General features: G+C 41.1%; 1 protein-coding gene across 9 annotated transcripts in view; it reads left to right on the top strand.

Annotated features, from left to right (window-relative positions):
* The window catches only part of LOC124795129 (kinectin), a 357,860-nt gene that overhangs the window by 238,512 nt on the left and 92,407 nt on the right, over positions 1 to 26,941 (top strand). For all 9 annotated transcript variants that reach the window (XM_047258994.1, XM_047259000.1, XM_047258993.1 and 6 more), the window contains one exon: positions 3,862 to 4,012. In XM_047258994.1, the coding sequence (XP_047114950.1) occupies positions 3,862 to 4,012 (151 nt within the window). The remainder of the gene's footprint in view (positions 1 to 3,861; positions 4,013 to 26,941) is intronic.

Below are 26,941 nucleotides of genomic sequence, written 5' to 3'. Positions count from 1 at the left end.
CAGTGTCTAATGCATCTACCTTGTCCTTAGTGGAGCCTAGCACTTCCTGTATCCTGCGACTACTATAAAAGACAGGCTGCACCCAAACCTGGTGAAGGTGTTTGCCTATTCAGTCAGTAACATTGTTCGTGTAAGGTAAGCACACTGTTGGCTGCAGTTTGTCTATTTCTTGCTTGTATTTCTTACTTGGTTTCATCGACAAGCCTGTGTCAATCGTCTTATGGCTGTAGCCATTGGATAGAAATGTTGTGCGTAGCCTTTTAAGCTCTGGTGTTGCTTTGAGCATTACTTAGGTGCTGCACACGGATTGCCAAAGAACAGATGACAGAGTTGTGTTGCGCTGGGTGGTGGTAGGATTGGGCGTGCAGATACCTGTCTGTAAGTGTAGGCTTGCAATATACTCTGTGCCCCAGTGTGCCCTCCGCTGTCCTGCATACTTTGACGTCTAGAAGTGGAGTTGCACCATTCTTCTCTAATTCGAGTGTGAACTGTGTCTTCCCGTGCATGTTGTTCAAATATTTGTGAAACTTGTGTAGCTCCATTTCACCATGTGGTACTATAGCGAACATGTCGTCCACATTTCTAAACCAGCAACGTGGGCATAAAGGAGCTGAACCGAGGGCCATTGCTTCGAAGGCTTCCACGAATAGGTCGGCTGCCAGTGGAGATAGGGGAGACCCCATTGCTATGCTGTCTGTCTGCTCGTAGTATTTTCCTTGCCATTTGAAGTACATTGAAGTCGGGCACAACTCGACCAGGTCGCATATGTCTGGCGGGACATACTCTTGGAGGACGTCTAGCATTTTGTAAACAGCAGCCAACTTCTCATTCAACGGTGACCACCAATCGTGCCGCATAACACAATAGCCAATAGACAACAGAGGTTACGTTCTCCCTCCTCCTCTATAACCTATTAAAATAAAGTTCCTTCTTCTTCTTCCTTAAGTGACCAATGAAACAAGCTATGTTTTAACATTGTGACATAATGGCATGTGCAATGAACAGTAAAAACAAAATATAAGGGACACTGCATAGCTAGAATGCACCAGTAGACCCAGAAGGAGGCCACTGCAACTGTGGCCAAAACGTTAGTTTTTATGCAGCAGTAGTAGTTTTAAAAAGAGTAGTTTTAAACATTACGACATGGTACCATGGCCAGAAAACTTTGATGTTGAGTATTTTGGCAGTTAACCACCTCACCTGTGGGGTTTTTTTTTACACTGACACTGCCATGTTTCCTACAGATAATTGTTATTTGGAGTGGATGGAGAGTCACCTAATTTAAAGGCACTCGTGTGCATTTCACACACAGTGTGTAGCTGGCTCTGGTACCTACTGCACACCTGACCCATTAAGGGGGGACCTACAATTCTCAGTGATGATGCTCACCTTGGCCACCAGATCATTTATGTATATAGAAAATAATAGCAGTCCTGTCACACTTCCTTGGTATGCTTCTCGCAATTCCCTTGTTTTCGATGAACACTCGCCATCGAAGACAACATACTGGATATCTGGGAACCTAGCTGAGATTCACACGAGCAATGCTTTCTAATCTGTGCTGATTTATAGCCAGAAGCTTTTCTGTCTCGAATATTTTTATGTTTGAGCTGAGGACATGTTCATGTATTCTGCAGCAAACTGATGTTAGGGAGGTTGATTTGTAATTTTGTAGGTCTGCTTTTACCTTTCATTTATACAGTCACTAGTGCCTTTTTCCTGTTGTTTGGAACTTTGCACAGGATGAGAGATTTGCAATAAATACAAGATAATTAAGGGGCCAATGCCGTAGAGTTCTCTCTATAAAACTGAACTGGGATTCCATCCACATGTGGCAACTTAATTGTTCAACTTTTTTTCTATGCCTGTTATTGTGTCTTCCATACAGGAGTCTGTGTGATGGTCGAATGACTGTGTTTGTATGATCCTCTGGCATGAATGATTTCTTAAATATGAAATTTAAAACTTTTCTTCTGCTTTCCCCTCCCTTGGCAGCCCAACAATCGACTGTATGCAAGCCGTCGATCTGCTTACCGATTTTGTGTAGGACCATGATTTTTTTTCAGGTTCCTGCAGAAATCGCTTCCTACAGTTTGATGGTGGAAGATGTATGTTTCGTGCATCAATCTTTTTACTCGTGCACGAATTTCTACTAACTTTTGCCTGTTGTTATTTGCCTGTTCTTTTTTAAACTGAGAGTGCAACAGCCTTTGCTTCCTCAGCATATTCCATATTTTATTATTGAACCACGGTGGGTCTTTTCCATCCTTAATCCACTTCCTTGGCACATACTTCCCCAGAGCATGATTTACATTCAATTTAAACTTTGCCTATAATTCATTTATATTTGTCATACTGAAGATAAATGATTTCCATTCATTGTCTAAGTGGGATGCTTAGAACTGCTTATCTTTTCTTTTTGTGAAAATACTCTCCTAGCCTCCTTGATGGATTTATTAACTTTCATATCCATCACTTTGATGACATTGCTAACAGTGTTGATAAGGTCAGGGCCGTTTGTAACAATGTGATCCAAACTATTTCCATTGTGTGTGGGCTGTCGATCTAGCTGCTCACGACACATTTTTTGGAAAATGTTTTCAGAACTGCTTCATCAGATAATGTGACCGTGCTATCTGCAGTGAATCCGTAGATATCAAAGTAGATGTCTCCAAAGAACTAACATTAGTGGCCATAGAATAGACTTATCGAAAATTGTTTCTCGTGCCGAGCTGTCTGGTTCCGATTCTGATTTCCCTCCCCTTTGCTTCCCTACCCTTCCTTTATCACTCCTCACCATGAGCTGGCTGGCTGCTCACTGCTGAGGCATGAGCCTTAACTAGGCAGTGCATTCCCATCGTTTACCATCTCCAAGCAATATGTAAATGTATACATTGAGGGAACCCTGTAGCTTTAACTTCGAAGCAGCACAAGAATACCTAATTTGGATGATCAGCATTTGCAACATATTCCCAGAAAGCTCTGTACATTATTGCAAATCCTTCTGCTAGATCATTTGCACTGATAACCACGTCATTAAGTGGCCTTAAGAAAAAGAAATTTTAAAAAATACACACACACACACACACACACACACACACACACACACACACACAGTATGATTTGAATTGTTGTTAATCTTGGTGCCCACTGTTGGTTATTTATCATCTGACTCTACAGAAATAGTTTTCTATTATAACCCAGGAAACGGTTGCTATCTATTATGCCGCTCTTTTCAATGGCTGTTCAAAAGCTTGTGTTTGGAGTCCATTGTTTCAGTGATCATCAACAACAGAGATCTTCCACGAAAAACGTAATATTTGCAATTTTTGGTCTTTTATTTTCCCATTTGGTGTGATTGGCCACTGACATTTTGTATCTCATTTGCTGGTTGGACATATGTTCAGTAGATTAGGAAAGAATTAAATGTACAGTATTGGACATCTTACGTTTTGAAAAAGAAAAAAGAACCACAGAAACCAAATAAAAACTGCAGATTCCAGTTTTTTTTCAATGAAGGGGGATGCATCTCTACTTGTTTCCAGTGAAGTTATTGTTCATATGTAATTCAGTGCTAAAGAGAATAACAACTGGAAACCAAATGCACACTGCTTCATGTTTTGTTCTTATATCTCAGTGGTGTTCAGGTTGATTATTGTAATTTTGAAAACATAACTTGGTATTGTAGAGTTCGGTGATATTTGGACTAAGAGCTGTACTATTGTCATCTGAGTGAGTTGGAGACCTAACACTTTTGTGTTACTTAGTCCAGTGATGAACATTACAGACACTGGTGTTTTAGATTCAAATTCAAGTCACATATGAATAATATTTTAACTTTTAATAATTTGTTTGTTTCAGATCATACCAAAACATAGAACTCATTAAATTGAGCAGTGAATTAAAAGAAAAAACTTCACTTCTGGAAAAGTTAAATCTAGAAATTATTAATTTTAAAACAGATGTTAGTAGACTGAAAGATGAATTAGAACATCAAAGAAGTAAAAATGATGTAAGTACTCTACACACAATGTTTTATTAAAACAAATAGATGCATGAAATGATCATCAGTGTTTAGCTGACACTTTTTGTTTTTGGTGGGCACCAGCATTATCAGTTTGTTTTGGTGAAAATCCACTGTCATGTTCATGGAATGGTTTTAGCAAACGTAGCAGTCATTAGAAGCTGTGTTGCAAAAGCTATTTTCCAAAAAGAAATGTTACTAACTGTAGATACCCTCTCTTGAAGTTTGTTCGAATAAGAAAATTTTACCTCATATTCAGTAATTATGAAGATTTTGAAATAATTAATTTTTATTAAAAAGAGGCCAAAAGTTAAGCAGTAATGAAAAAAAAGTGCAGATATATTAGTGCATGTGAGGAAGACAATAATATTTGTGGATCACTTTCATTGGTGCTCTTAAAGACCACAAACTGTTGTGTGGATGTTATTGTATATGCTCTGTGTCTACAACACGTAAGTTGCAGAATATGCCTACTGTTCTGTAACTTTTCGTGTGAAGTGTCATTACATGCGTTAAACATGTGGAAAAAGTGAAAATTTCAAACCATTTACTTAACAATTACTGATTAATGAGGATGAATGAAAAATAATTTGACACAGCGGGTGAAAATATTAGCACTCAGTAGCTGAGACTACTTCATGAGGAGATAAGCACAAACACAGGAGAGGAAAAAAAGGTACTTCCTTACTGACTTCCTGTTTCTTTATCGTATCTTTTTGTCTGAATGTTTCATGTTCCTTAAAGCTGAAAAGTTGTTTATCAGTTCTGTACTTCAGTTGGACCTGCTCTGCGCAACTACCTTTCCACATGTCTGAGCCATCATCTGTACAAATACACCTATAGCCTCTACCGGTTTCAGTGAGAGAACCATCTTCACAGGAGGGAAAGCTGTACAATGATAGGTCATGTATATATGATCTTCAAATCAACTCCAATCATATGTTTATACAATTGCTCCGTAAATACAGATGAACTAAAATTATTTTGTCTTATACAAAGACAGTGCTGTATGAAACCTAATCCTTAGCTGTTTGAGTTGTAACAGCTAAGAATTACATTTTATACAAATGTATCAGACACAATAGTTCTAGCTTACCTGACTTCATGAGCAATTCCAGCCCGACATGTAGGAATTACCAGTCGTGTGTGATTGACATGTGTTTGCTTGGTGTGTGTGTGTGTGTGTGTGTGTGTGTGTGTGTGTGTGTGTGTGTGTGTGTGTCTCTGTCTGTCTGTCTGTCTGTCTGTCTGTCTGTCTTTTCCTACATTGTTGTTTATGAAGCAATTATATCTGCTCCGATACTCCGTAAGCTTGTACTTTTTTCATTACATGGCAATATGGGACAGTGTCAAATACCTTACTGAAATCAAGGAACACAGCATCAACCTGAGTGCCGTTTGTGGAATTAATGTTGGTTGTTCTAGAGATGCTCCTTTTCCAATCATATCATAATTCTTGAGCATAAAACGTTCCATAATTCTACAACAAATTGATGACAACAATACAGGTCTATACTTCTGTGGATCTGTCTTGCGGTCTTTCTTAAATACAGGAATGACTCTCGCTTTTTTCCAGTCGTTAGCTTCCTTTTGTTGCTCAGGTGATCTAAGAGTTCTTTCGCATAATCTTTATAGAATCTTATAGGTATCTCATCTGGTCCTGACACCTTTCCATTACTAAGCGATTGTAGCTGCTTCTCAGTTCCACGATCGGTTATCTCAATATCTGCCATTTTGACATTCGTACAATGATTGAAAGGAGGGACAGTGTTAAGATTTTCTGCAGTGAAACAACTTTGGAAGACCAAACTCAGTATTTCATCCTTCTCTCCATTATCTTCGGTTTTGGTACCAGTGTGGTCACTGAGAGGAAGTCTTACTTTCAAAATCATCGAATGCTTCTCTCATTGCTCTTCTTACGCTCATTCTCACTTCGTTCAGCTTATATTACTCACATTGGTTTCTACTTCTCTTGAATCTGAGATTAAGTGCTCTTTGCTCACGTTGCACTCTTCTGACATGGGTGTTAAACCCCATCCCTTAAAACCTTACTCGGAACATACTTGTCTGGGGCATATTGAACGGTGCCTGTGAATTTTTTTTCTTTTGTTCTCCACATCTTGGTCCTTATCACCGAATATTTGATGATGACTGCTGAGATATTCAGAAATTTATATCCAGTCACTCTTGCTGAGCAAATATATCTTCCTACCTTTCTTAACATTCCTTGTAGGACCCATTGTCATAGATGCTGCCACAGCCTTATGATCACTTATACTTTCCTCTACATTAACTGATTCAATTAGTTCAGATCAGGAGGTCTAAGACATTACCCTTACAATTTGGTTCTCTATCTGCTCGTACAAGACATCCAGAACAATGCCACATGAATCCCTGTCTCTGGCACCAGTTTTGATGGCGTAACACTCCCAATCTATACCTGGCAAGTCAAAGTCACCCCTTATTACGACGACATGATCAGGAGAATTACTAGTGATATTCTGCAAATTCTGTCTGAAGTGCTCTACAACCTAGATCCCGACCCAGGTGGTCTATAAAAGCATCTGACACCATTTTTGATCATTCTTTTATACTCAGTTTCACCCAGATTAATTCACACTCAGCATCCATGATAACCTTGCTAGATTTTATAAAATTTTGTATGGCAATAAACACGCCGCCACCATTGGCGACTAACCTATCCTTATGATAAACATTCTGATCTGAACTTAGGATTTTGTCATTAATGTCTGGTTTCAACCAGCTTTCTGGACATTATATCTTCAGTAAACAATACTAATTCTGTGACATTTCCTTGGACGCTCCTGCAGTTTACTAAAATCATATTGATCTTTCTAACTCTGATCTGCGAGGAGCAAGATTATCTGAGGTCACTGTAACTGTTTTAACAGGCAGATCGTGTTTGATCGCAAAGGAGGGGTTCTCTGACCTAAAAAAGCCTCATGTGTATGCCACACGTACTCTGCTACCCTAGTAGCCATTTCCTCCGTGTAGTGCACGCCTGACCTATCAAGGGGAACCCTACAATTCTGCACCTGATAGAGGAGGTCGAGAAATTCTCATCCGATACCATCACTGAGTTGGCTGAGCCTCTGGTTTAGACCTTCCACTCTGCTCCAGACCAGAGGACTGCGGTTAACCCTGGGTGTTGTGCTACAAATAGACAGCTTAGCCTGCACACCGCGTGAGTTGCCAGTTCCCTTCACAAAATTAGCCAGCCACCGAAAGGAGCCGTGGGTGGCCTCAGAACCCAAGCGGCAGGCATCATTCGTTACAACATGTCCTGGCAAATACATTGAATGCACACTGGAATTCTCTCCCACTTTGCCTGCTATCTATCTGAGGGGCTCCATCATCCACCTAACATAGAAGCTCCCAATGACCAGCATACCCACCCTCTATACTTGTCCAGACTGGGTAGGAAAATCGACTGCCGGCCCAACAGAAGAGGTATCCTGTGCTGGCTCAGAGTTATCATCATCACTGGGTAGCACCTTGTACCTATCGCTAAGACGTAGGGAGCCAGCAGCACAGCTTGCTCCCTCTTTTGCCTTCCACCCAGTGACACACAAACCCACCACTGTCTGCCACCCACTCTGGAGTGAGGACGGACCGGTCAGGTGTTGCGTATCAGAAGCTGCAGCGACGTCCAGATCACCAGGGGATTGCAGTGGCACCGAAGGTGTTGGACCTCGGCACTGGTGCCCCCGACATCACTGCAACTAGAAGCGCGTCAACGGTAGCCAATGCAGCTTCCAGCTGTTTATGGACAACAACCAGCTCTCCTTGTGTCGGCTTACAACAAGCACAGTCCCTAGTCATATCGCACTGTGTATAAAATAGATATAAGGTCTCAAATGGCACTACTAAGTTTGAAATGTAGACAAAATATACCAAAGGAGAATAAAGTAACACTAAAAGTTGCTGTGCAGATTTCTCACTGTACTCTGAAACCACAGGCTATTCAACAGAAATAAAATTCTCTACTGAGGTTGATTTATGCACAAACACCTGTTATTAGAAATCCTGTTTACCAAAAAGTTACTGCATGAGATAAATATTCAGACTAGAATGCACTGATCTAAACTGTATGCTGTCTACTAGCACAAAATTAAAACTTTGTGGCATGACGGAGTTTCTGGCAACGGGGGAAATTTACACTAGGAAGCCACCATACACAATGATATTTATAATACTTATCCAGAAACAAAAACTACAATTAATTTTCTAACCAATAGTCTACACAGTAAAATACACACTATAGTTCACTTCTTTGCAGAAGCATGTGAACAAAAAAGACTAAATTAATTTACTGTTTATCAGACAAGTGGTGCTGCTGCTACGGCGCATCCTCTCAGCTCGGCTGCTGCTGCTGCTACTCTTTTCTTCATACGTTCAGCCGCAAAGCAGCGATATGACTGAACTCATAAAATTTTTCCTCACAGCCAAAAATGTATTGTTGAATGGTTCTGAAAAGAATATATCAGCATCTTAAACTCTTTGTGATTAATACATACTATTTTAGATAGCTCTTCTCTAGTTAGCTCTTCTCTAGTTTTTGTAATAGAGGACACACTATTGCTTCCAGGCTTAAAAGAAATACATAAAATATAAAGTTTCAATTTGCTTGTGCAGTCTGTTAAAACAAAGGGTAACGTGTCATTACACATTCATTAATAATTCAAAAGACAGAACAATAAATTATTCTCATTGAAGTAAAAATAATCAGATTAAACTGTAGTCACATTGACACTTGGAATTCCTTAATATCGGGGCCGCTGCACATGAGCAACATCCTGGTCACAGTGTGCACACTTAATGGACACACAAACAGGAAAGCAAAAGCAGCACTGCTCATTTAGTACATATCTCTAAGCACAGATATCACCACACACTTACCATATGTGTAAACAGGGAAACAAAACTGTCACTGCTCATTTACTTTATGTGTCTGAGCACAGATGTCACCGCTTCACTTTACCCAGTAGTTGGAATACACTGTACCTGGTGCAATCTCAGCTTTTTTTCAGTGCACAATGCAATCGTGGGAAGGTATCATGTAATACCATTGCCCTATCAACAAATGTACGGTTCTAGAACGAAACATAAAAACAAATGGTGCATAAATATGCTGGATTGGTTTTACGCCCATGTAAGGTAAGGTAAGGGTTTCAAATGTGTCTTTCAGTAATTAAAGGGTAATTTTTAAGTATGTAAGCAACCGGTTTAATACAAATTTTTCGGATAACAATGTTCACATACGTAATATGGAGCAGGATGAGGCATAGTAATTTTAAATTAGGAAAAGAAAGAAATCCACAACATGTGTATCATTGGTGATGAGAAACAATAAAGTTAATGTCAGGCACAAAAGCTTGGCACATTGATAAAAACAAGCAGTGATGAAGATTTCCATCACTAATACTCGAGCGAAACCTTGATTTATTCATTTTCATTATGGAGAAAAATCTTTTTCACACACATAAGTAGATGTGAACATGGATGTAACCCTCGCAGCTTGTGGAAAGGTTTTGTAGAATTCTTTTTGTACTCTGTACTGCAGAGAACTCGTCCTTCAGCTGTGTATTGCACTGCAGGCCAATCAGTTCCAGTTGTAGATGATTTGGAGCATCTTCAACTGATGCTGAAAACAACTGTGGGAATCAACAAATGATAGGAGACACACTTGTAACATCTCTAAATCATACTCAAAATTGCTCCTTAATTTTTACAATTATTGACATGTATTTTCAAAATCTAACAATCTTGTGGGCCAAACCAAGGGTAGGGAAATGGGCATTGTTTTCAGACATTAATTGGATCTACCACAGAACAAGCTTCCTTTCAAAAACATTTACTTTTTCCAACTGACACAAGAAATTAAATTATTTTCGCCTTGCAAGCTGATGTTCAGGCTGTATATGCGAGACATAATGTCCTTCAGAAATGTGATGTCTTATATCCAGCAAGGGATTTCCAGTTTCAGTTCACTTCTCATGTAAGAAATGCAAGAAATTATGGCCAAACATAAATAAAAAGTTTTTTTCAGTATTTCACCTCGACTGAGTCAGCGTACTTTGGTATACTGTAGTAAGGTATGTCGCCATACACCTCTCCTAATTCCTCCAAGAACTGCTGAAATTAGTGATGTGTAAAACCATGTGTTTTCGGATAGTTTACAGTATGCACAACAATTTGCTTGATGTTTTCTAACATTACTGATTTTGTACAAAGTGCCTGTTGATATAGACTACAGTAAATTCCACAAAGTGTCTCTTCTGTGCATCCTAGCTTTTTACACATCAGTACTATGAGTCGTATCTGATAACCTTGCATTGCTGATGCTCCATTCATGGTCACTGAGATTAAGTGATTACAGTCATCCCAACACCATCAGTTGCTTGCTCAACAGCTTTGAGTTGGTCTGCACCTGCCGTAGTTCCTTTCAAAGTCACTAAGTCTAAAACATTCTCTGTTAAAGGCAGAGTGTTAACATCATCTTGTGGATATATCACTACCAGAGCTGTATCTGTAACATCTGTTGCTTCATTCAATGCTACAGAGAAAGCAGCAAAGTCATTAGCTTTTTATATTAACTGCTTGTGCACACCACTGACCATAACACTTACGTCACTGTTTGTTTGGAAAGGCCGATTGCTTAAAACCTGCTAACATTCACGGGACACACAAATTCTACACCATCAATGAGACATTCTTCTCTGTTCAGTACGCTAGATCTGTTTTTATGAAATGAGTTGTAGTGTCTTTCAGTGGCAAACTTGCTCTGCCTGCCTATTTGTTGGCAGCACTGCAAATGCTGTGAGCTTTCTCCTACTGCTGTAAAGAAGAACTGCAGTTCCCTGTTGTGTTTAAATGACTGAGAATGCCAATCTCCCGTTATTTGCTTTTTTTAAAAAAAAAAAAAAAAAAAAAAAACTCACCATTTCTCAGTATGTCTCACGTAAGGTTGCAGTCACCAGAGAAAAGCTAGACTGGTACTGTGTAAACAAGGAAGTGAAACAATCACGGTATATGTATCTAGTCACAGATGTCACTGTTCCAGTTTGCCTGCTGTCTGGGATGTGTGCATCTATGCCACACTTCCGCACTTTTACACAGTGTGTAGCATTTGGCTGGTCCTGCTTGATATTTTAACATTACCAATTCATTTTTTCTGCCCATATACATTTTTCTTTCATAATGTCAATCAAAGAGAATAGAAGCTTTCGAAATGTGGTGCTACAGAAGAATGCTGAAGATAAGGTGGGTAGATCACATAACTAATGAGGAGGTATTGAATAGGATTGGGGAGAAGAGAAGTTTGTGGCACAACTTGACTAGAAGAAGGGATCGGTTGGTAGGACATGTCCTGAGGCATCAAAGGATCACAAATTTAGCATTGGAGGGCAGCGTGGAAGGTAAAAATCGAAGAGGGAGACCAAGAGATGAATACACTAAGCAGATTCAGAAGGATGTAGGTTGCAGTAGGTACTGGGAGATGAAGAAGCTTGCACAGGATAGAGTAGCATGGAGAGCTGCATCAAACCAGTCTCAGGACTGAAGACCACAACAACAACAACAACAACAACGTCAATCAGAAGCCAAAGCCAGAAAGAAGACACATTTCCCACTACTACATAAATTATTATTATTATTATTATTATTATTATTATTATTATTATTTATTCATTTTGCCACCGAGCAGCACACAGAACCATTAATTATTACTGGTCTTCTTAGCTTTCTTGTTCTTCTTTTCTTCCCAAAACTTCCTCATCCTTTCACTATGGGCCTGTCTTCTTGCTTGTGTCCATGAGTTTTTCAGTTTGATTCTTTTCCATTGGGTTTTTGGTTGTGAACTTCTGAGAGTTGATTTTCTGTCTGTGTGCAGTTCGTGTGGTTTCTAATGGGTCAATACTGAGTTCTGTGGGGTCACTTTGGGTTACTGTTAGTCAGTGTGCCCTGGTTTGGTGAGTTCCTTTGGTGATAAGGAAGGTTTTCCTGGTCATTCTAGATGTCCGTAGCATTTCAATTGTCTTTTCTTTGCTAGTGACATGGTACATACAGTCCTTGAGTTCTGTTCTTCAGAGCTTTTGCGCATCCAGATACCATCCTGATTCTGGGGTCCAAATATTGTTGTTGTTGTGGTCATCAGTCCACAGACTGTTTTGATGCAGCTCTCCATGCTACTCTATCCTGTACAAGCTTCTTCATCTCCCAGTACTTACTGCAACCTACATCCTTCTGAATCTGCTTAGTGTATTCATCTCTTGGTCTCCCTCTACGATTTTTATCCTCCACGCTGCCCTCCAATACTAAATTGGTGACCCCTTGATGTCTCAGAACATGCCCTATCAACATTATTTTTTTTATAAACAATCATTTCTCTGTAGATGCTAATGATTAGGAGGTTACTCTGTAGAGAATTTGATATCTACCAACCGATCCCTTCTTCTACTCAAGTTGTGCCACAAACTTCTCTTCTCCCCAATCCTATTCAACACCTCCTCATTAGTTACGCGATCTACCCATCTAATCTTCAGCATTCTTCTGTAGCACTACATTTCGAAAGCTTCTATTCTCTTCTTGTCTAAACTATTTATCGTCCGTGTTTCACTTCCATACATGACTACACTCCATACAAATACTTTCAGAAACGATTTCCTAACACTTAAATCAATACTCGATGTTAACAAATTTTTCTTTTTCAGAAACGCTTTTCTTCCCATTGCCAGTATACATTTTATATCCTCTCTACTTCGACCGTCATCAGTTATTTTGCTCCCCAAATAGCAAAACTCCTTTACTACTTTAAGTGTCTCATTTCCTAATCTAATTCCCTCAGCATCACCCGACTTAATTCGACTACATTCCATTATCCTCGTTTTGCTTTTGTTGACATTCATCTTACATCCTCCCTTCAAGACACTATCCATTCCGTTCAACTGCTCTTCCAAGTCCTTTGCTGTCTCTGACAGAATTACAATGTCATCGGCGAACCTCAAAGTTTTTATTTCTTCTCCATGGATTTTAATACCTACTCTGAATTTTTCTTTTGTTTCCTTTACTGCTTGCTCAATATAACGTCGGGGAGAGGCTACAACCCTGTCTCACTCCCTTCCCAACCACTGCTTCCCTTTCATGCTCCTCAACTCTTATAACTGCCATCTGGTTTCTATACAAATTGTAAATAGCCTTTTGCTCCCTATATTTTACCCCTGCCACCTTCAGAGGTTGAAAGAGAGTATTCCAGTCAACATTGTCGAAAGCTTTCTCTATGTGTACAAATGCTAGAAACGAAGGTTTGCCTTTCCTTAATCTAACTTCTAAGATAAGTTGTAGGGTCAGTATTGCCTCACGTGTTCCGACATTTCTACGGAATCCAAACTGATCTTCTCAAAGGTCAGCTTCTACTAGTTTTTCCATTCGTCTGTAAAGAATTCACATTAGTATTTTGCAGCCGTGACTTATTAAACTGATAGTTCAGTAATTTACGCATCTGTCAACACCTGCTTTCTTTGGGATTGGGATTATTATATTCTTCTTGAAGTCTGAGGGTATTTCGCCTGTCTCATACATCTTGCTCACCAGATGGAGAGTTTGGTCAGGACTGGCTCTCCCAAGGCCGTCAGTAGTTGTAATGGAATTGGAATGTTGTCTACTCCCGGTGCCTTGTTTCGACTCAGGTCTTTCAGTGCTCTGTCAAACTCTTCACGCAGTGTCATATCTTCCATTTCATCTTCATCTACCTCCCCTTCCATTTCCATAATATTGTCCTCAAGTACATCGCTCTTGTATAGACCCTCTATATACTCCTTCCACCTTTCTGTTTTCCCTTCTTTGCTTAGCACTGGGTTTCCATCTGAGCTCTTGATATTCTCTCTTATCTCCAAAGGTCTCTTTAATTTTCCTGTAGGCAGTATCTGTCTTACCCCTAGTGAGATAAGCCTCTACATCCTTAGATTTGTCCTCTAGCCATCCCTGCTTAGCCATTTTCACGTCCTGTCGATCTCATTTTTGAGACGTTTGTATTCCTTTTTGCCTGCTTCATTTACTGCATTTTTATATTTTCTCCTTTCATCAATTAAATTCAATATTTCTTCTGTTACCCAAGGATTTCTACTAGCCCTTGTCTTTTTACCTACTTGATCCTCTACTGCCTTCACTACTTCATCCCTCAAAGCTACCCATTCTTCTTCTACTGTATTTCTTTCTCCCATTCCTGCCATTTGTTCCCTTACGCTCTCCCTGAAACTCTGTATAACCTCTGGTTCTTTCAGTTTATCCATGTCGCATCTCCTTAAATTCCCACCTTTTTTCAGTTTCTTCAGTTTTAATCTACAGTTCATAACCAATAGATTGTGGTCAGAGTCCACATCTGCCCCTGGAAATGTCTTACAATTTAAAACCTGGTTCCTAAATCTCTGTCTTACCATTATATAATCTATCTGAAACCTGTCAGTATCTCCAGGGTTCTTCCATGTATACAACCTTCTTTCATGATTCTTGAACCAAGTGTTAGCTATGATTAAGTTATACTTTGCACAAAATTCTACCAGGCGGCTTCCTCTTTCATTTCTTACACCCCAATCCATATTCACCTGTTACGTTTCTTTCTCTCCCTTCTCCTACTTCCGAATTCCAGTCACCCATGACTATTAAATTTTCGTCTCCCTTCACTATCTGAATAATTTCTTTTATTTCATCATACATTTCTTCAATTTCTTCGTCATCTGCAGAGCTAGTTGGCATATAAACTTGTACTACTGTAGTAGGCATGGGCTTCGTGTCTATTTTGGCCACAATAATGCGTTCACTATGCTGTTTGTAGTAGCTTACTCGCATTCCCATTTTTTTATTCATTATTAAACCTATTCCTGCATTACCCCTATTTGATTTTGTGTTCATAACCCTGTAGTCACCTGACCAGAAGTCGTGTTCCTCCTGCCACCGAACTTCGCTAATTCCCACTATATCTAACTTTAACCTATCCATTTCCCGTTTTAAATTTTCTAACCTACCTGCCCAATTAAGGGATCTGACATTCCACGCTCCGATCCATAGAACGCCAGTTTTCTTACTCCTGATAACGACTTCCTCTTGAGTAGTCCCCGCCCGGAGATCCGAATGGGGGACTATTTTACCTCCGGAATATTCTACCCAAGAGGACGCCATCATCATTTAATCATACAGTAAAGCTGCATGCCCTCAGGAAAAATTACGGCCGTAGTTTCCCCTTGCTTTCAACTGTTCGCAGTACCAGCACAGCAAGGCCGTTTTGGTTAGTGTTACAAGGCCAGATCAGTCAATCATCCAGACTGTTGCCCCTGCAACTACTGAAAAGGCTGCTGCCCCTCTTCAGGAACCACGCGTTTGTCTGGCCTCTCAACAAATACCCCTCCGTTGTGGTTGCATCTACGGTACGGCTATCTGTATCACTGAGGCACGCAAGCCTCCCCAGCAACGGCAAGGTCCATGGTTCATGGGGGGAATATATAAATAGACAAGACATATTTCTGTTTTCGTGTTGCAGATGTTATAATCGTTTACAATAAGAGGCTGCATTATTTCTCTAATTTTCCCTGTGTTCGAAATGTTAGTTGTGAAAGTTCTGACTACTCTTGCCATTATATCAAAGTGAATAATGCTGAAAATAACAAATTATTTCTCACAAAACCAATAAATCACATGTGAACTGTCATACATCATGAAGCCATAGTACCTTCACACTATTTTCACTAAAATTTCAAAATGTCCATGGTGGCATTTGATGCCAAATACTTAAATTTTGTGCAGAAACTTGATGTGGGCAGCATCCCTGCTGGGGTACAAATTGAGTGTTCTTACAACATTGTCTTCCCAGTATGAGAGGAATTTCCGGAATGATATGAATTTCCAAAAACCCTAAAGGACCATTGCACATTTTACAGATTCTTTTAGAATTTCTCTGTAGGTAAAATTTTTCCACATAATTATGATCAGATTTGTCGTAAATATAGAGGGTGGTTATAATTAAACTTTCACTACTTGAGCCAGTGTAAACAGAAAACTATTTACCATGTGGGTACTCAAGTTCATAGGATCAACATTTAGATTTTGTGCTGCAAGATTTGCATTGTTAGTAGTGTTGTGCTTTGCTATTAGGCACTGGTACTGGTATGGCAACATAGGTGACACAAGCTTGAAGAACCGAGGACATGCAGTGTGAACAACGTACGATGCTGAGATCCGCTTCGCCGACATGAGATCTCGACTATATGGGGGAGAGGAGATGTGGACTGAACTGTTTTGATGCACGATGGAGCTTCACCTCACAGTGCTCTTGACATTACTGGGGTACTCTGTAACACATTTGGAGAAAACCAAATCATTGGCTGATGATTCCAAACTGCATGGTCACCAAGATCTCCAGATTTGAGCCAGGGTGATTTCTGGCTGTGGGGTTACCTGGAGGACAGAGTTTACCAATGGGACACTAACACATCAAAGTTTTGAGATAAGCATGACAAGGGAGGGGGGAGGGAACATACCGGCTGAGATGTTTTGAGGAGCAGCAGAGGAATCTCAAGTGCAGTTTCAGGCTGTCATGAATGCAGATGGTAATCACATTCAGCAACATTTGTAACCTGTAATGTAACTGTGGTATACAGTTAACAAATGTTACCCTTTCGTGCAGAAATTAGTTTTTTTCCAGTCGTTTATTCATTATTTCTCTTCTGCATGACCTTACAAATGTTTTTATGAAGTTTCATTGTCCTAAGATCACTCATTTTTCATGGGGTCCTCTCAGCTAGCAAAAGTTTTATTATAATCACCCTGTACATGTGAGGGCAAAACCTGTAATGGCTGATAATGTTCTGTTGTGATGTATATTACAGGCTTGTGGCGAATTTTTCCTTATTGCTTTATTAACTTCTGTTTCATTGTGACGTATGGCTTCTTCTTCAATTTCCAGTCCCTGCCTGTGTCTGCTTGTAATAGAAGCCTTTCCGTCTTCTCTTGCCGTCCAACCACATTCGTGTCTACACTCTACCCCATTCTTCTCTTCTTGAATCATTGCTTCATCTTCCTCTAGATCCATTTCCTCTTATTGTTACTATATGTCTGTATATAAGTCTCCTGCATGGGCTTCTCTTTCTCTACTACATCTGCAGTACTTCATCTTATTCCTTGTTGTCACCATCACTATACACTTCTTTGCTCAAATTTCAATCCAAACTTCCTCTCATACATAAAATCTTACTTGCACCTCTCTTCCTCCATTTTCCCATGCCTTTAAATCAGATGCAAACACCATTTGTTTCATATTTTCATCTCATACTCATGTTGTGACTCCTGCCATTCTCTCACCCATAACAGCAATGAAAATTAGAGGGTACATTACTCTCTCCTGCTTCGTCCTGTTTTTCTGTTCTAATAAATCTGTGTTCTCATCTCCCACTTTTACAAGCTCGTAATTTCTTGACACACTTCCTTTACTCTTCTCATAGCCAGTCTTTCAGTTCTTGTTTTCTGAAGGGCATCTCAAATCCTGATACTAAAATGTAGACTTTCATGACCGGAAATATCATGTCCATTATAATTATCCGGGCTGTTACGCCGTGGTCGGTTGATGAATTCCGTGTCAATTCCCAACGTTTCGTCTCCGACTGCGGGAGGCATCTTCCAGGGGATGTCTCCCGCAGTCTGAGACGAAACGTTGGGAATTGACACAGAATTCATCAACCGACCACGGCATAACAGCCCGGGTAATTATAATGGACATCTCAGATCCTGTTTGTTTTTGCACTATCATAAGCCTTCTCAACCTGCAGGAACACCATTATTAAATCCCTGTGTATTCATATTCTCTCTCTCTCTCTCTCTCTCTCTCTCTCTCTCTCTCTCTCTCTCTCTCTCTGCTCTTCTCCAACACTTCTCCTCTCTGTCCTCTGCCTCGTACTATCTGCAATGCATTTTTCCATTCTGTTCTCAATTGCCTTGCAGCTTGACATATGAAAGAGACTTCCCTATAGTATGGGCATGATTTCCTACAACCAATCATAAAATTGGCATTATGATTCTGTTTTACCAGTCTTCAGGTGTCCTTTATTTCGTTTTCATTCTGATGATCCAGTAGTCGCTGCACTCCAACTATGCCACCCGCTTTTACCATCTTCACACTTACTTCACCTTCTTTATCACTTCATACACTTCTGTCCAGTTTAAGTCTGTCTAGAGATGCCCTGAGTGGAATGCTTAAGTTCTAATAAATGTTCACAGTCCTGCAGTCTTCTGCAGTTGTCACCTGCACAGAAAACAGCACACAGGTCACGAATCTGTTACCTTAAGGCTGTAAGAATCTCCTAGTGATGAACTGTTATTTTAGAAATAATTAAATTTCCAATTAGTTTGTTTATACAGTGTACCACTCGCTTTTTTTTTTATTGGCAGAACACGAGAAACTGCACAATTACATTCCACTTTAGAGTCAGAAATAATTTCTATTCTTTAACAAATTAATAAACTGTGTATTTCTGCAATTACAGCTCCCACATTTACAAACTAGACATTGCAAATTAAGAGTTAACTGATACCCTGGAAGACAACATGTCTGTCCTCCAACACTGCCGAACCAGCTATAATCTAACAGCTGAACCACTTTGCCCGCCATCCAAGTTAGGCACGATCCGAAGATCACCGAAGCACTTCATCTGCCTTTTCGTTTAGCAGTTGTTTATTATTGTTTTGGTTATAAACACTTGTGAAAAAATGCAACAATAGCACACTGTTGAGAGATGCTTTAATTTGAAATGCAAGCAAATATGCTGTTTAGTTTGTCTAATATTAAACAGAAGATTGTCATTTTGGCACGCAACTACCGAATACGGCATCCAGTTGTGAAGAAGGGCCACAATTTAGATGATCTTTCTCACTATACCCTTACCTAACAAATCATCTGTCACTGGTACCCCACACCACATTATGTCATCTTGCCACTGCTGCCTTCTCAACTGCTCTCAGAAGAGCTGCTTGTATCTGAATTTGATGGCCGTCAGAAATATCACACTCTGAATAGCTACTGCAACATACATCCTTCTGAATCTGCTTACTGTATTCATCCCTTGGTCTCCCTCTATGATTTTTACCCTCCGCACTCCCTCCAATAGCAAATTGGTCATCTCTTGATGTCTCGGAACATGTTCTATCAACTGATCTCTTCTTTTGGTCAAGTTGTGCCACAAATTTCTTGTCTTTCCAATTCAATTCAGTACCTCCCCATTGGTTACGTGATAGACCCATCTAATCTTCAACATTCTTCTGCAGCACCACATTTTGAAAGTTTCTAGTCTCTTTTTCTCTAAATTGTATATTGTCCGCATTTCACTTCCAAACATGGCAACACTCCATACAAATACCTTCAGAATAGATTACTCAACACTTAAATCACAATCGATGTCAACAAACTTCTCTTCTTTAGAAATGCTTTTCTTGCCATTGTGAGTCTACATGATTTAATTCAACTGCATTCCGTTCTCCCCTGTTAGTCCTATTCAGTACAGGTCCCATACCCTTGACCAATTTCTTATTACCGGCTGTGCAAGTTATTTGTAAGCAATCTTGTTTGAAGACTGATTGCACTTCCCCAGTATCATTCCAATAAACCGAAGTCTACCATCTACTTTATCCATGACTGAGCTTATGTGATCATTCCATTTCATATCCCTAAAAAGTGTTACACTCAGATATTTGTGTGAGTTGGCCAAGTCTAACTAATACTCATTGATATTGCAGTCATAGGACTCTGTTTTTTGTTTTGCGAAGAGCACAGTTTTAGATTTCTGGACATATATAGCAAAGTGCCAATCTTTGCACTACTTTGAAATCTTATCAAGATCTGGCTGAATATTAATACAGCTTCTTTCTGATAGTACTTCATTATACACTCCTGGAAATTGAAATAAGAACACCGTGAATTCATTGTCCCAGGAAGGGGAAACTTTATTGACACATTCCTGGGGTCAGATACATCACATGATCACACTGACAGAACCACAGGCACATAGACACAGGCAACAGAGCATGCACAATGTCGGCACTAGTACAGTGTATATCCACCTTTCGCAGCAATGCAGGCTGCTATTCTCCCATGGAGACGATCGTAGAGACGCTGGATGTAGTCCTGTGGAACGGCTTGCCATGCCATTTCCACCTGGCGCCTCAGTTGGACCAGCGTTCGTGCTGGACGTGCAGACCGCGTGAGACGACGCTTCATCCAGTCCCAAACATGCTCAATGGGGGACAGATCCAGAGATCTTGCTGGCCAGGGTAGTTGACTTACACCTTCTAGAGCACGTTGGGTGGCACGGGATACATGCGGACGTGCATTGTCCTGTTGGAACAGCAAGTTCCCTTGCTGGTCTAGGAATGGTAGGACGATGGATTCGATGACGGTTTGGATGTACCGTGCACTATTCAGTGTCCCCTCGACGATTACCAGTGGTGTACGGCCAGTGTAGGAGATCGCTCCCCACACCATGATGCCGGGTGTTGGTCCTGTGTGCCTCGGTCGTATGCAGTTCTGATTGTGGCGCTCACCTGCACGGCGCCAAACACGCATACGACCATCATTGGCACCAAGGCAGAAGCGACTCTCATCGCTGAAGACGACACGTCTCCATTCGTCCCTCCATTCACGCCTGTCGCGACACCACTGGAGGCGGGCTGCACGATGTTGGGGCGTGAGCGGAAGACGGCCTAACGGTGTGCGGGACCGTAGCCCAGCTTCATGGAGACAGTTGCGAATGGTCCTCGCCTATACCCCAGGAGCAACAGTGTCCCTAATTTGCTGGGAAGTGGCGGTGCGGTCCCCTACGGCACTGCGTAGGATCCTACGGTCTTGGCGTGCATCCGTGCGTCGCTGCGGTCCGGTCCCAGGTCGAGGGGCACGTGCACCTTCCGCCGACCACTGGCGACAACATCGATGTACTGTGGAGACCTCACGCCCCACGTGTTGAGCAATTCGGCGGTACGTCCACCCGGCCTCCCGCATGCCCACTATACGCCCTCGCTCAAAGTCCGTCAACTGCACATACGGTTCACGTCCACGCTGTCGCGGCATGCTACCAGTATTAAAGACTGCGATGGAGCTCCGTATGCCACGGCAAACTGGCTGACACTGACGGCGGCGGTGCACAAATGCTGCGCAGCTAGCGCCATTCGACGGCCAACACCGCGGTTCCTGGTGTGTCCGCTGTGCCGTGCGTGTGATCATTGCTTGTACATCGCTCTCGCAGTGTCCGGAGCAAGTATGGTGGGTCTGACACACCGGTGTCAATGTGTTCTTTTTTCCATTTCCAGGAGTGTAGATAACTGTGTCACCTGCAAAAAGCCTGATGTTACTATTTATATTGTCCTCCAGGTCATTAATACATAGCTCGAGTCCCAACACAATTTCCTGGGGCACACCTGAAGTTACATCTATATCTGACATTGACTGTCTAACCTAGATAACATGCTGTGTCCTCTACCGAAATGTTCTCAATCCAGGCACAAATTTCAAATGGTACCCCATATGATCATACTTTTGACACTACGTACAAGTGTTGTACTAAGTCAAATGCTTCACAGACATCGAGGAATACTGTATCTACCTGATTCCCTCAATCCAAACCTTTCAGTCTGTTGTGTGAGAAAAGTGCAAGTTGGGTTTCACATGATTGATGTTTTCGGAATCCATGATGGTTGGCATTGAGAAAGTCATTCTGATAAAGATACCTCATTACCTTTAAGCTCAGAATATGTTCTAAGATTCTACAAAAAATCGATGTTGAGGATATTGGTCGGTAGTTTTGTGGAGCACTTCTACTACTTTTCTTGTATATAGGTGTGACCCATGCTTTTTTCCGGGGACTGGGAACAATTTTTTGTTCAAGGAATCTGTGATAGATTATAGCTGGAAGAAAGGCTAACTTAGCCGCAAATTCAGTATAGAATCTGACAGGTATTCCATCGGCCCTGGAGCTTTGTTAAGTTTGAAAGATTTCAGCTAACACTTATTTCGCTCATATTTTCAGTGGTACAAGAATCAAATTAGGGCAATTTTCATGAGATTTCCTTTGTACAAGAACATTTGAAAACAGAGTTAACCATTTCGGCTTTTGCTTTGCTAACTGTAATTTCAGTTCCTGTATCATTCGCTAGGGACTGGACATTAACTTCGGTGCCACTAACAGACTTTACATACAACCATAATTTCTTTGGGTTTTCTGAAAGTTCATCTGACAATATTCTGCTACAGTAGTCACCAAAGGCTTCATGCATTCCTCTCTTGACAGTCAAATGTGGTTCTTTCAGCATCTCTCTATTTACAGCCCTACACTTTGATTTACACCTATTATGCAGTAATCTGTTTCTTTATAAGTTTCTTTACAGTAACTGTATATCATGGAGGTTCCCTCCCATTATGAACTGCTCTACTGGGTTCATATCTATCCAGTGCTTGTTTTGATACCTTTTTTGATGTGGACATCCTCAAAGAGGTCAGGTCTATATATTGCCATTAGATCCAATGTATTTCCATCATGAGTACAGTTCTTAACTATCTCTTTTAAGTAGGTATCAGAGAAGGTATTTAGTAACGTTTCACAGGATGTCTTACCACACCTTCCACTAATGAAACTAATTTTACCACACTGTACTGGAGTGGGATGAGGAGGAAGGAAGATGTGAAATGTCAGTAGTTAAGAGAGGACGGTTAAAGGAGAAGGTGAAGGGAATAAGTGAAAGTATGATGAAGGTCTGAATGAAAGTGAAAGGGAAAGGGAAACTCTGAAGTAAATGCAACAAGTTAGATATTCTGCTGAGGAGGATGAAAACTGAAGAGAAGATGCAGACAACTAACCAGACAGAAGATAATGATAATGGGATATCTACATGCATATGTGGGCAACTAAAGAGCAGGGTATGATGAGGTGTTTGGAGTGGAAGGAGAAATGAGGAAGGATGAACTTTGTTAAAACTTTTTTAAAAGAAACGGGCTAGTAGTCAGCAACGCCTGGTGACTGGGTGTCACTTGTGTCATACGTCTGTATGTGAGATTTCTACACTTATAAACATCCCTAGGTCTACTGTTTCTGATGTGATAGTGAAATGGAAACATGAAGGGACATGTATAGCACAAAAGTGTACAGGCCAACCTCGTCTGTTGACTGACAGAGAACGCCAACAGTTGATGAGGGTCATAATGTGTAATAGGCAGACAACTATCCAGACTATCACACATGAATTCCAAACTGCATCAGGATCCACTGCAAGTACTATGACAGTTGCACGAAAGGTGAGAAAACTTGAATTTCATGGTCGATCGGCTGCTCATAAGCCACACATCATGCCACTAAATGCCAAATGACGCCTCCCTTGGTGTAAAGAGTGTAAACACTGGACGATCGAAAAGTGGAAAAACATTGTGTGGAGTGACAAATCACGGTACACAATCAGGCAACCTGATGGTAGGGTGTGGGTATGGTGAATGCCTGATGAACGTCATCTGCCAGTGTGTGTAGTGCCAACAGTAAAATTCGGAGGCGGTGGTGTTATGGTGTGGTCGTGTGTTTCATGGAGGGGGCTTGCATCCCTTGTTGTTTTGCATGGCACTATCACAGCACAGACCTACATTGATGTTCCGGCGGTTGAAGAGCCATCCGGTAATGGAAATTGCATCTTTCAACATGATCGAGCACCTGTTCATAATGCACGGCCTGTGGTGGAGTGGTTACACGACAATAACATCCCTGTAATGGACTAGCCTGCACAGAGTCCTGAGCTGAATCCTGTAAAACACCTTTGCGATGTTTTGGAACACCGACTTCATGCCAGGCCTCACTGATTGACATCAGTACCTCTCCTCAGTGCAGCACTCTGTGAAGAATGGACTGCCATTTCTCAAGAAACCTTCCAGCATCTGACTGAATGTATGCCTGCGAGAGTAGAGGCTGTCATCAAGGCTAAGGGTGCGCCGACACCTTACTAAATTCCAGCATTACCGATGGAGGGCACCACAAACTTTTAAGTCATTTTCAGCCAGGTGTCCGGATACTTTTGATCATGTAGTGTAATATGTGAGAAGGACACAAAGAGAATAGTCACAGATGTCAATGTAATACATCCAAAAGCCATTGATAGCCATCATTGTCATCGTAGTGACAGTTGGAGTAGTAAAGAGGAAAAGGAGGCAGAAAGACAGAAAGGAAAGATAAGAGTGTAGGAGTTGAAAAAAGAGAAACATAAAATAATTTCAGGGAACAGTACAGAACAATGTACCAAGGGATGAAATGAAATCAGTAAAGGAGTAATGGGAGAAAAATAGTAGGAGCAGCATAAAAAGTGTATGGCACAACCAGCAGTGAGGAAATGTAAAAATCAATGAAAAAGAACAGTGAGGAGATTAAGAAGGTGCTCTTTGGAATGGTTAAGATTAGGAACAGAGGCACAGTGGAAAATGTCAGGATAACCAATAAAGAAGAAAATGTACAGGGCCTCAGCAAAAGGTAGAATAATATTTTGAAGTGTAACCAAAACCCAGTGGAAATATGGAAGAGGTAAATGAGGGACCTGCAATCTTAGTACAAATGAGATCAGTGACACGTCATCTGTGGTAACACAGAATAGGTATGGAGGAGAGAGGGAAGGATATTTTTCAACTTGCTATAGGAGGTGAAGAGGCTCATACAGGATAGAGTAGCATGGAGAGCTGCATCAAACCAGTGTCCAGACTGAAGGCAGCAGCAGCAGCAGAGAAGGCTGGCACGAATGGTCATGGGTTTGTTTGATTCAAGGGAGTGTGTAACAGAGATATTGAAGGAACTGAATGGGAAGTTTCTTGAATAGATGTAAATTGTCCCAAGAAAGTCTATTAACAAAGTTTAAAGAACTGGCTTTAAATGATGACTCTAGGAATATACAACCCTCTATGTATTGCTCACATACAGTACAGCCTTTATCCATTCTTCAATTCCTTCCTTTATGCTCTTCCACTTTATTTCTTACAGTTATAGAATATCTTACCTCCTAATAGCGGACTGATGTGTGGAACATAGAAACAAGTGACAGGAAACAATATTCGCAGTAGCTTTAGAGTTCTTGCTCTTTTGCTAGGAAAAGTACACACATACACACACAAACACCCAAATGTCCGTCCCCTTGGCCATGGCGAGACTAATTCTTGATGATTAGTTATTGAAAGCAGTTGGCTGGGAGAGGAGGCGGGTTTATATGCAAGGACGAGGTACAGGGAAAGAGGCAGATCTTTGACTGATGACTCAGTGGCTGCACAACACAAAAGGAATTGGCTGGGGGCAGGGCTGGTGAAGGTGGGGGGGGGAGGGGTGGGGGGGGGGGGGGGAATGCCCGCATGGGTAGGTATGAAGATGGGAGGAGAAGGCTGTAAGTCATCTGGAGAGGGAAGGAGGGGTGTGGACAGAAGAGAGAAGGGAAAAGGTAAGGTAAAGTGGTGCTAATGGAGATTCAGGCAAGGGAAACTGTGAGAGTGTAGGATATGATGGAGTGAGAATTACCACCTGTATGGTTTTGACCACATAGATTGCTTTACAGTAATCGTAGTGAAGCTGATGAATGCGTTCACATGTAGCCCTACCTGTTATTTGTAGAAGACGTCTGTGATTGGACTGGAGGAAGAGGTGGTGGCGGTGGCGGTGGCAGTGGTGGGGGGGGGGGGGCAGGTGGATTGTATGGGATTGGTCTTGTGCCTGGGTTGATCATAGATGAGTTAGCCGTGGGGTGCAGGATTGCAATAGGGATGGACTAGGATATTCTGTAGGTAGGGTGGGTGGTGGAACACTATAAGGGTGTATCAAAGAGAATCATCAGATTTGGTCTGACTATATTCCTAAAACTAAGAAACATAAACAATGAAGTTTGTTTTTTGATGAACGGGAAACTCAAAAAGTTTTTTTTTTTTTTTTTTATATATATATATATCTTTTCGTAGGTATTCGCCCCCCTTGAGATACACTGCACATGTCAGTGTGGTATTCAAATTGTTCCCACACTGCAGCGAGCATATCATGAGTTACAGTTTCCACAGCCACTGTCATGCGATGTCTTAGTTCATTCACTGTTGCTGGTGACAGAGGCACATAAACAGAGCCTTTTATAAACCCTCGCAAGAATTAATCTCCTACGGTCACATCTGGTGACCTTGGAGGCCAGTAATGTGAGACTGAATTATTTGGTCCAGTGCAACCGATCCATTTTTCAATAATCCTTCGATTTAAAAATTCCCGCACTTCCAGATGCCAGTGTGGTGGTGCCCCATCCTGTTGGTAACTGCTGAAGTCATTCAAATCAGTCTCCTACTGTGTTCCCAAGCATATTGAGATATGTGCTTCCTTGTAACAATGTTCTTGGCAAAGCGAAATGGACCCTACACCTTTTCCCATGAAACTGCACAACACACATTAAATTTTGGAGAATCCCCCTCATTTTGTACAACTTCATGTGGTTGTTCCATACACTGTATTCTCACATTATGATGGTCCATCTTTTCATTTAAATGGAATGTCTCCTCGTCATTAAACACTAAGCGTGAAAGAAAACTCTCAGCCTCCATTTTGCCAGGAATGAAATTATAGAACTCCACACATTGTTGTGTTTGTCACCTTCATGAAGAGCTTTTAGTATCTGAATTTTGTTGGTTTCATATGTAAATGTCGAAGCAACATGGGCCATATGGACATCAGGGGCACACCGAGCTGTGCGGCGAACAGATTTCTGCGGACCCCTTGCGTTCGGTGTCTGTGTCAGACACTGAGGGATGGCCTATCGATTTGCCTTTACACAAACAAAAAACATAGAATACAAAACACCTTCTTTTGACCCAACACCATTTTTACTAGA

The sequence above is a fragment of the Schistocerca piceifrons genome, chromosome 4 (genome assembly GCF_021461385.2).
Source record: "Schistocerca piceifrons isolate TAMUIC-IGC-003096 chromosome 4, iqSchPice1.1, whole genome shotgun sequence".
NCBI classification, from domain to species: Eukaryota; Metazoa; Arthropoda; class Insecta; order Orthoptera; family Acrididae; genus Schistocerca; species Schistocerca piceifrons.
The sequence above is the reverse complement of the archived record's forward strand: the minus strand, read 5'-3'. Positions and strand labels throughout refer to the sequence as shown.